Genomic DNA, 10,688 nt, shown 5'->3' on the forward strand with positions numbered 1-10,688 from the left:
ATAACCCTAAGTTTTGTTTAAATACTTTTTTCCTTAAAAAAGATGTTTTTGGTAATGATGATGACCAATGTGACAGAGTAATGTTACAATTGCGTTAGTATTAGCTAGAAGTTATTCTTATTTTAAGAACTGACTGTGTCTCTGCTGGTTTTTAATTATTTTGATTTGGGTCCATTTCATTCTGAAAGGAACAAAAATAACCCGTATTCATTGCTTAATTTTTCCCTTCCTGCGCTGTCTGCCATCGTAGCATTTGCTCCTGCAGCGCAGAAGTGGTTTTACTGCCTTCCTACTGATGGAGGAAATGGAAGTTGAGGAGAATGTAGGGCCCGATTGTCTTGTATGGACTGCTCGGGTTGTGCGGGGCCGGCAGCCTGACATTACGTGACGGGGTGGTAAAAAAGGGAAGTTTTTGGATGACGTGTATCAGGGGCTGGGAGTTGCAATATCTGAGGAGGCGCCTGGGCTCCTGCCAGGAGCGCCGGCATCACCGGGAGACAGGATGCCAGACATCAGCTGACCAGAGGCAACTCCAGCTCCTCTGAAGTTTTATATTGGCTTCCCCAACCTCACGCTTGGGTAAGCAAAACATAACCTGACGTAGCACCTGTGGAAGGCTGCTGACCTTTTGAGAAGAGGAGTCTTGCGAAAAATCAAAATAAAACACCAAGAATATTGCTTAACCTTAGTCTGTGGAGGAGCCAGAAATTGGATGTGTTGTAAGCTAAGCTGGGTGCTTTGATTGCCTTCTAACTTCTAGAAACTGTGGTAACCTTCCTAATCTTTCTCAAAGATTAGGCTGAAAGGCCTCATCAGCCCCACATGTAGCACGTGCTCAATTTTTTTGTCTTGCAGGACGAAGTCCCTGATGGAATCAGATCTGGAAGTTACAAGGTAGGTGTGCCTGCGTGCACAAAATGACGCGGCTTATACGACCAGTTTTGTGTCACTGCAGCTGATAAAAGTTGCCTTAGTCAGATGGGCAGTATTTGTCGGGATGTACTTCGTGGCTAAATTTTTACCCTCTTCAAGTGTTTGGCATGCTGTAGAGCCTTTGAGGTGGCTGTCCTGAAGTGAGGTATTCCCTTCCACTAATGCAGAGCAGTTTAGGAGACTTCTCCAAGAGCAGGTATCGTCAGGCACAAAATGTTCCTACGGCAGTGCCAGAGGCTGCTGTGAGTCCCTGCAACAATCATCACAGTTGCATAAGCCTCTGAATATCTGCAGACATCCTGTGGAAATACAGGGTGGGATGAATCATAAAAGTGTTTCTGATGCTTAAATGGGTTAGTGCATTAAAGGCAGAATTATAACAGCAGAAAAACTGCTTTTTAATCGCCCTCTCTCCCCACCCCTTTGCTTTTCAACCCAGTATTCGGAAGAAGCCAGTAACCTTGCTGAAGAATGTGAAGAAGCCAAGAGACTTGGAGCTGTTGATGGCTCTTTGAGGTTTGACTTCTTCTTCCACAATCCTTACTTGTCTTGAAGGGAACCTAGTATCGGTGCTCTTTCTGATAGTCTTTTTCCACTTTCTTTGCAGCAAGGAAACCCAGCAGGCAGTGCTCCAGTGGACACGGCACGATGACTCTTCAGACAGCTTCTGCGAAGCTGATGGTATAGGCACCTGTTCGATCTGACAAATCTTGTAATGGGATTTTAAGCACCTCTGCAGAACTTCCAGGCCAATGTGTAATATTTCAGCAAGCCTGGAGCATATATAGCATTTCTTCTCTTTTTCCACCCGCCCCTGCCCTCAGTATTTTGAAAATACTACGATGCAAATATTTCTGACAAAGCTTCATTGCTGGTCAGGATCTTGCCGTGTTTAGCAAGTGAGCAGCTTGGATGGAGCATGCTCAGAGTTTGCTTTGCCATCAGTGGCCTTGCGCTCCGATAGCTCTGAAGGCCAGAGAGCTTTGCCCCGCTGCAGTGGGTTGATGCGTAGCAAATATTATGCACCTGCCTCTCTGGAGAGGGATGAGCTGGTCTCTCTGCTGGCAAGACTGTTCAGCATGCAAAGGGATGGCTGGATCAGCCTTGGAAGATGTCATTTTCCTTCAGAAGTTTTTGTCACTGACCCAGCACTCTGCTTTGCAGACATCTATTCTCCTGACGCGGAGTACGTGGATTTACTCCTGAATCCTGAACGCTATACTGGCTACAAAGGGCCGGATGCCTGGAAAATTTGGAACAGTATTTACGAAGAAAACTGCTTCAAGTAGGTGCTTTGGGGGACAGGTTCCACGAGCCTGCAGGTGCTGATTTTTGCAGAGGGGCTGCATGTGCTTTAACTGCTCCATTAATCCCCATCCTCCTGGCTTTGCTGCAATGCTTGTGCAGTGTGGGCTGTCAGAGGAAGGGACAAGTCGTGTGGCTGCCCCGTGAGCCCCCCTTGGCTGTTCTTTGGACCACAGCTTGCCCTGGTGCAGGCTCCTGATGCAAGCCCTGCAGCGTGGTGAGACAGCGGCCTGCCAGGGGGTGCACGTCTCTTGTGTGGTGTGGTCCTGGGCACCCAGTTCTGTCCTCCCCAGCCGTTGCTGGGAGCTCTCTCCCCGCTCTGTGTGCCAATTTGAGCTCTGCTGTGGGTACCCCTGGGGCTGATGCACAGTACTGGTGGGCATTGGTCTGTAGTCTTGCCTGCTCTGATCTCTCTAGTGATTTCCTCCCCATTCGTACTAGTGTATCGTGTTGCACCAAGGCCGGGGGATAATGTCCACTAGCACTTCTGTAGGCACTTGACTTTGCCTAGCTGTTCTTTCTAAAGAAAGAAAGGGGGGAAAAAAAAAGAGCCACATTTTGCTCTGTGCCTTTCCTGTCTGAGCAAAGCTAAAGCACAGAAGGAGATCTAAGAACTCCTTAGGCTATTTGACTGCAGAAAAGTAACTACTGCTGTGCTATGTTTCTGCACGGCAAGGAGACAGTCACTTATTTAAATATCTTATTTAAATGATTTTTTTTTTTCCCCCCCTCTTAGGCCTCAGAATGTAAAAAGACCTTTGACATCTGGTAGAGGTGAGTCATTTATTTATCTCACTAAGTGGTTTAGTAGCGTACTGATCCTAGCTCCAGGAACAATACATGCTCTCTGAGCTACTTCTGCTGAATGAGAAATATGTTGTAGCTCTTGAAGTGTAGAATTTTATGGCTAACGCGAGGGCACCTGGAAGTGTGGCTTTCTAGCATCCATCATGGAGAAAGGAAGTCTGATCCTCCACTCCTGGAGGCAATGTGAGCCTTGGAGGGACTGGGAGCAGGACTGAACCCTGAGCTCTTCCTGGGTCCCTGGTTTCTGTACTCAGCAATGCCAGACCATCTGTGATGGACTGAAATAAGAACCTGGCTGGGATCCTCTGTGGAAACCATCCAGTAAGAGAAACTCTGCCCTAGAGGCTAAGGCTAGATGCTGTAAATGAAGGTAGGGAAGGGTTTTGGAAGCATAAGAGCTTCTTTTGCCCAAGGCTGCTGAAAGACCCCATATCTCCTGATGCCCCGTCCGGCCCAGACATCTAGAACGTCATCAACCTCACTCCCCGTTCATTTGACCTGAACGCTGCTCCAGCAGCACCCTCTGGAGCGATCTCTTGGATTTTTTTTTTTTTCCCTAAACTGTGTAGGTGCTTTCCCCTTCCCTTGACCCTTGTGCAAAGGAATGGTACTTCAGGAGCAGCACTGGTGAAGGAAATGTACAATGTCCTTTAAAATATCAGTGCTTCCCTTGACCACCTCTGTTTAGGGCAAGATCTGAATGAAATAACACAGGTACTTTGGGGGCAGAGGGAAGGACTGCTGTTTCGCAGTTGAGGAAGCAGGAGGATGTGAAAATAGAGGATCTGACCCGCTACCTGCGAGAGTTGTTGCAAGCGACTAATAAACTGCAGGAAACAAGGATGGGGTTCCACTCCTGGAGGAAATGGACCCGCTACCTGCGAGAGTTGTAGCAAGCAACTAATAAACTGCAGGAAACAAGGATGGGGCCCTTGAGTATCCCATCGGAGGTCGCACAGGAGATCCCTGGCAGGGGCAGACACCTGTCTCCTGTTTTCTGGTCTCTGCTTCAGCTATGTGGTGGTTTTACTTCCTTTGCAAATACTGATCCCTCCTGCATTGGTCAGGTTACTTGGTAGCGTTGCTCATCTGGTGTGTTCACTGCTGCAGTTTGAGATGATATTTTCTGTGTTCAGAACACTTCTAAACCTCCCTGGAGAGGCGCGCTCTCTTGTCAGAGCAGATTAACGGAGCAGTCTTAATGCTTGTGCTTCGGAGTTTGATTTTGGTCATGTGTAATTTTTATCTCCTCTTTTCTCTCCCTGCACCACTCATGCTTTTTTTTTCATCAGGAGACGATGGAGGTGAGTGGCACTCTGTTTGTTTTTACTGATAACAGAAACAAATGTGGCGTCTTTATCATGCTGTCACGAGCTCTACCATTAGCACCTGGTTTATTCAGGCAAAATCAGAAGTTGTCTTGAAATTCTGCTGTGTTCAGGACCCTGTGGAGAGATCCCTCTGAGCTCCCTGTCCCTGAGGCCAGCCCATCCTTGTGCGGAGGCCGTAAAAAGCACCAGCAGTTTTTTAAGAGTACAAGTCCCATTTAAGGTAGTCACTGAAGTATCGTAAGCCTTCAGGACCAGGACTTAGGTTGTGGGGGTTTTTTGGCGCTTGTTATTGCTGAGAAAGCAGCTCTCAGGCTGGAGCTTTGACAAGACTCATGGTCCCAACAGCCTCTGACAGCTGGTAGGAGCTGGGTGCCCAACTCCCTTTGGCCCTGCAGGGCTCACATCTGGGAAGGGCTGTGCCCTGGAGCTGTTTGCCCTCTGCAGCACTGGGCCTGTGTATATGGCATGTCTTCGTCTCCAAATTATCTCCAAATCATTTCATGTTCTCCAGATTACTTTCAAGCGTGTAGCAGGGGTAGCGTGAAACACTGACTTGTGTGATTGTACACCCTTGCTTGCACTGTGTGGGTTTTTTTGGTTTGTTTGTTGTGGGGTTTTTTTGTTGGTTGGTTGTTGTTTTGGGTTTTTTAATAAAAAAAACCCTCTCCCTGCCCTGGCCAGAAGAGAAAAGCAATCCATGATCCTTGTTTCCCCCTACGCTGTGCTGTTCTGCAGCGCTTCTGTCCCCCCCAGCCCTTGCTGAGATGGGTGGGAAAGACCATGTGCTGTGTGTTTAGCTGGTGCCACACTGTGTTATAGAAGGGTCAGTCAGAAGGGTGAGGAGAAAAACTATTTTCATGTTCTTCTAATGCTCCTTTCCCTGCTTCTGCAAACTGGAGTGGGCAGAGGTCCTCTGGGCGCTGGCCTCAGAGGTGGTTTCAGGGCATCAGGCTTGGGCTGTACCCTCCCCTCTGCTGTCGCCCTCCCCTGCCGCAGAGGGGAGGGTGCTGCCCTGTCTCGTTCGTGTATCATCCTGTTGTGCTCTGAAAGGTATGGCCAAAGAAGCAGCCTAAAACATGACACAGCCCTCCTGCTGCTGTAAGGCATCTCAAACTGATGTGCTTGTTTTCCTTTTGTTTCCAGGGCATACGTTTTACAAGTGGCTGAAAGGTAATCCTTTATCTAAACTTGGTTGCTCTTCCTGGGATGAATGCAGAATGGCCAGGGAGTGGGTGGGAGGTACTGGCCACGCTCAGGTGGGATTAGATTTCTGTCTGACAGCCAGGAGAGGAAAATTCGATGTATGGGCACTTCAGAATACTGAAAGCATTTCTTTTCAGGTGTCTGTGTAGAGAAGCGAGCTTTCTACAAACTCATTTCTGGTCTCCATGCAAGCATCAACATCCATTTGAGCGCCAGGTACCTTTTACAAGGTAAATGCTACTTTCTGCCTTGGCTCTCCTGCATCAGTCCTAAATTGACACTTCTGTGGCGCCACTAAATGCTAGCCGGAGCCCGTTCCAGCAGGGTTCAGGCCTACTTCTGCGCTCTTCTCTTCCCTCCCTCAGCACACAGGTTGTGTAACAGAATCAGGAATGCAGTTACCACATGCCTTCAGGTCTGAAAATGGCTGGACTGTGCTCTGTACCAAGACTTCCAGCACGTATTCCTTCTATTCTTCCTCCAAGGTTATTTTGGAGTGGGTTTCTAACTGCCTATCGAGGCTGTCCCTTCCTAGCCTGTCTTTATGACGGTCAGTTTAGCAATAATCTCACCTAGACTGTGAAATGCTTGGCTGGGCTTTCCCAAGAGCCTTGGTCCATTTCCATATGCCATTCCCATTTCCTTTCCGTGCCTTTGTCCAGAAGTAGCTATCTGAAGAATCTAAATTTCAACCCTGGGGTTGAAAATCGAGGGCGATACGAAAACATGATTTGTGTGTCTCACGTGGCCAAAGGCTGTGGCACGCCGCTCATGCAGCGTGGGATGCAGGTTCTGACTGACTTCCTGAAGGATTTAGTCGTGGTAGTTCAGAGTGGTGCCTGTGGACCAAGCCTAGCACCTTTCTTCTGCTAAAGCTTACAAAAACCGAGTACAGATGTAGAGATAGCTGTTGGAATTTGGATAAGTAATTTAGATTTAACTAAGTAACTATATTTAAGTCTCTACAGCCCACGTAGGCCTCACCTGGATGTGAGTTAGACTACGTTAGAGTTGGGAGATGGAATAACAAGAGAAACATCAAAGGCGAGCACTGAGTTGGGACTGCTGAAAGGATTAGGAAAATAAGGTTGGATACGGACAGCCAAATGGCTCTGCTTGGCTTGCGTAGAAGGGGACAGCTTCTGTTGGTGAAGGGCTACAGAAGATGATCTCCGCCCTGAGAAGGTGTTCCTTGGCTCGGCTTGAGTCCATGCAGGGATTCCCATCTGCAGGCGCCGTGATTGCCTTGCAGAGAGCCTGCCTCAGCTCGGAGTTGGGAAGGAGTCCTTTCCTGCTGGACTGGTCATCCACTGGTGATTTAGAAGAGAAAGTTTCTCCCTTTTTCTTTTTTTTTTTCTTTTAATTTTTATACATCAGCTTGATATGACTGTTATATCTTCCATTACATACTTTTATATAATCTTAAGTACACGATAGGATGCGCAAACAGAAATATTCTTTGTGAAACCTGTGGGCTTGATAATGGAAAATAGAGGCCGGTCTCCTCCAATCTGTGGCTGCTTTTGTTCTCTTGCATTTCCACAATAGAAGGAATTCTCTTAGGATGTCCCCGTTCATTAGGGAGCCTCCCAAACTCTGCCCCCCACGCTGCTTCCCAGTGCAACGTGATCAGGAGGCCTGCGCTGTCTGCCTCTGCAGATGCTCAGACCATAGCAGAGACCTCTTCCGAGTTCTGCAGCAAGTCGGTGGCTTTTGTGGGCAGGAGTGAAGGAACGAAGGGACCTTCACAGCCTGTCTGGTACATCCATCCAGCCCTCTTTGCTTGCAGACAGATGTTGAGCTATCGCCAGCTTAGATAGAACTGCTCTCGGAAACAATCGGCTCAACTGACAAGAAACTCTTCAACTGATTTAATTCTGTTTAAAATGGGCAGCCTCCGGTTTTTAGCTTTTGCTTTTAAGCCTGGGTCATGTTTTAAACCAACTGACAAAGCTCTGCAGGAGTTCTGCATTTGCTGGGGTTTGAGTTTGGTTAACAGCATGCCTCTCTTGACTCTTGAACGATTTGCAGTTAGTGAAAGGGCTGCGACTACTGTAAAGCTTGGCTCTCCGGGGTTAGAGTTACATTTCACCATTTAGCCTGGGACAGTGGGAGGAGGTGAACCAGAACTAACCCATCCACCTCCTGTCATTGTTTTGGGTTTGGTTTTTTTTTTTCCTCTCTCAGATACGTGGTCAGAGAAGAAATGGGGCCCCAATGTTACAGAGTTCCAGCAGAGATTTGATGAAGTCATCACCAGAGGGGAAGGTCCCAGAAGACTCAAGAACCTGTATTTTCTCTACCTGATAGAGCTGCGGGCCCTATCCAAAGTGCTGCCGTTCTTCGAGCGCCCGGGTTTCCAGCTGTACACGGGGAATAAAAGCCACGATGCAGAAATGAAAAACGTCTTGCTGGAAATTCTCCATCTGGCCAAGTAATTACGTTCGGTACCTGGGGAGAATGGCTCTTTCAACCCTGGCATCTCTGAGCGTGCTTAACCTTTCACTTAAAGCGCCTAGAAAGGCGGGTTCTGGGCTCGTTCTTGTAGTGGGATAGCGTGAGTTGTGCAGTAGGGTAATATAGCTGGGAGTACGTTGGTATCTGTAGTCAAATTGCAAAACAGGGTAATTAAGCCCACAGTTTAATAGTCTAGGCTGCCTTTTTGATTTAGCAGAATTGAATTTAATAACCGCCTATGTGTCAGCCCTGAAATTGGCTACCTGTTTGACTCATCTGTGGAATACCAGTCCTGGCTTCGTGTTTTTGACTAGAAAAAAAATCTTAAACGTGTTGGTAACAGAGGTTTGGGCTGTTGGACAGAGTTTGGAGTAAGAGGAATGGAAGATACCAGAACCAGATGGAAATGCGTGTCTCCTAATGCAGTCGACGTCTGAATTTTATCTTGTCATGCTCCTGTGCCTTCAGTGCTTACGTCTGTTAGAAAACAGACTACAATTGCTTAGAAACTGTAAAGCAATTGCTGAAAATGTCTCCGAGGTGAGATGCAAGCTAAGATTGAAAGCCTCCAAGAGATTTAAGAAACAAGCAGCTTGACTTAAAACACATCTAGAGATGTCCAATGTCTAACACCTCTCAGTTTCATTTGCGCACCTAACCAGATACCTCTGTGGATCTGGACTTCAGCCGTACAAAGAAGCTGTGGAGAGATAAAGCTCTTTTCATTCTATTTCAGGTCTTTCCCGCTGCATTTCGATGAAAACTCATTCTTTGCAGGGAATAAAAAGGAAGCTGCTAAACTGAAGGTAACTGGGTGGCCCTTCCCTTTGGGGCACTTGCTCCCTAAAGGGTATTTTCAGGCGTGTGTCTGGGACAATACTAGATCTGAAAGGGACCCCGGTACCGGATCAGGTATTTCCAATTCATTTTGCTTTCCGAATGTGTTTGGATGCTTGTGGGTAGCTACAGACCATAGGGCGTGCCTGAGGAGAGTGGTGAATCCCTGCTGAGGACCCCGCTTCAGGAAGCATTTCCCTAAGTCAGTCCCACTGAATTTAGCCTGAAGTCCAGAACTAATACATTATTGATTTGGATTAATACATGGAAGAAGTCCTAACTAGTGCGTAACCAAGGTCAACTTGAATGTCTTTTCCCCTAGGAGGAATTTAGGCTGCACTTCAAGAATATTTCTAAGATAATGGACTGCGTTGGCTGCTTCAAATGTCGCCTGTGGGGGAAGTTGCAGGTAAGCTTTGTCAGCAGCTGGGGATGTGTCTGGAAGCACCTCACCTGACGGGACTCTGGCGCGCAGATGCGGTTCTTGGACACCGGTCAGCTCCTAGATACAGATCAGGGCTGCTTGGGTCGTTACCAAGCCCAGTCGGCAGGAAGCAGTGTGCCGACCCCAGCTTGCTGGGCCTGGCAGCAGCTGCCTCTTGCCTTTGCAGCTGAAAACTGGGTTAACCTGCTACAGCTTCTTCCCCGAGAGAGGGGAGGGGGCGCAGAGCCTCTGGCAAGCGAGGCAGAGGGTGCTATAAAACTGGGGGTTCAGTGAGCTCTGCACTGAATTTTACACGCGGTCAAACCTAGACAGAAAGCCTCTGTTGGGTAGCTCTGCTATCACGGTAACGCTAAATAAAGCAAGCATCCTGGCTCTGCTCTGCTCCCTTCTCTGAGCTGTGTTAAGTGAAATCCAGGTCTTGCTCTGTTAAGACGATGTCAACAGGAATCCTTGCAAAGATGAAGGAAGGAAGTGAAGCTAAGCTTGTGAGTCAGGCCCTGGTTGTCTCCCCGCTGTTAAATGATCTTGTTTGTCATTGCACAGACGCAGGGCTTGGGTACAGCGCTGAAGATCCTCTTTTCTGAAAACCTGATAGAAAAGATACCTGAAAGCGGCCCTTCCTATGGATTCCAGCTGACAAGACAAGAAATCGTTGCCTTATTTAATGCTTTTGGAAGGTTAGTTTGAGACTTTTTTCCTCTACTTTTACACAAGCTGCTGTGTTACATCCCATTTAAGCTTAAACAGTCAGTTCTCATCAGCGATATTGGTGTTAACTCCTGCTCTGATCATATGGTCTCATAAAGAAGCTCTCCAGTATCTGAGGATGTTAATACGGAGTGCAACAGTTGGAACAATTTAAAACAACTTCTTTATACTCTACATTTCTGTAAGGAATTCAAGGAAGCATTTGCATTAAGAGGCAAAGAATTTGGTGATTTTTAAGAAACTGTGTGACTCTCTCTTCAGAGCATGTTGTCCCCAGGCAAGGGCTGCTGTTCTTGTTCTGTGTTCACTTTAGAGCTCTCCTTCAAGCTTCTCACTTCCACCAATTCCTTCCCAGATCTGTTTGCAATGGTTGCATTTAGCAGGAATCCGTCAGTCCAGCCCTTGTGGAGAGCTGGATGAGGAGGTTTTGGCAGTGAAGGAGGGTAACGAGGCCTTTAGGAGAGAGAGGAGACTGCAAGACACTCCGGTTATACATTACCGCTTAGTGGTGTTGACAGACCCGGAGTTTCTGGCAAACAGGTTTTTCAAAGGATTCTTCGGGTGACGTTGCTGCCGACGCTAGGGCTCGGGGGTCCTGCTGCGTCTCGCTTCAAACCTGCTGACTGTACCTTCTGCAGGGTGGACGGCCAGCATGGGGGAGA

General features: G+C 47.7%; 1 protein-coding gene across 1 annotated transcript in view; it reads left to right on the forward strand.

The window, feature by feature from the left end:
• Nucleotides 1–10,688, forward strand: part of ERO1A (endoplasmic reticulum oxidoreductase 1 alpha) — a 22,574-nt gene that overhangs the window by 7,070 nt on the left and 4,816 nt on the right. The window contains exons 4-15 of the mRNA XM_019474777.1: nt 856–894; nt 1,373–1,449; nt 1,541–1,614; nt 2,098–2,218; nt 2,975–3,012; nt 4,338–4,349; nt 5,520–5,546; nt 5,717–5,809; nt 7,767–8,013; nt 8,773–8,842; nt 9,196–9,282; nt 9,862–9,995. Coding sequence (XP_019330322.1) covers nt 856–894; nt 1,373–1,449; nt 1,541–1,614; nt 2,098–2,218; nt 2,975–3,012; nt 4,338–4,349; nt 5,520–5,546; nt 5,717–5,809; nt 7,767–8,013; nt 8,773–8,842; nt 9,196–9,282; nt 9,862–9,995 — 1,019 coding nt within the window. The remainder of the gene's footprint in view (nt 1–855; nt 895–1,372; nt 1,450–1,540; nt 1,615–2,097; nt 2,219–2,974; nt 3,013–4,337; nt 4,350–5,519; nt 5,547–5,716; nt 5,810–7,766; nt 8,014–8,772; nt 8,843–9,195; nt 9,283–9,861; nt 9,996–10,688) is intronic.

Source organism: Aptenodytes forsteri, unplaced genomic scaffold (assembly GCF_000699145.1).
Source record: "Aptenodytes forsteri isolate BGI_AS27 unplaced genomic scaffold, ASM69914v1 Scaffold76, whole genome shotgun sequence".
NCBI classification, from domain to species: Eukaryota; Metazoa; Chordata; class Aves; order Sphenisciformes; family Spheniscidae; genus Aptenodytes; species Aptenodytes forsteri.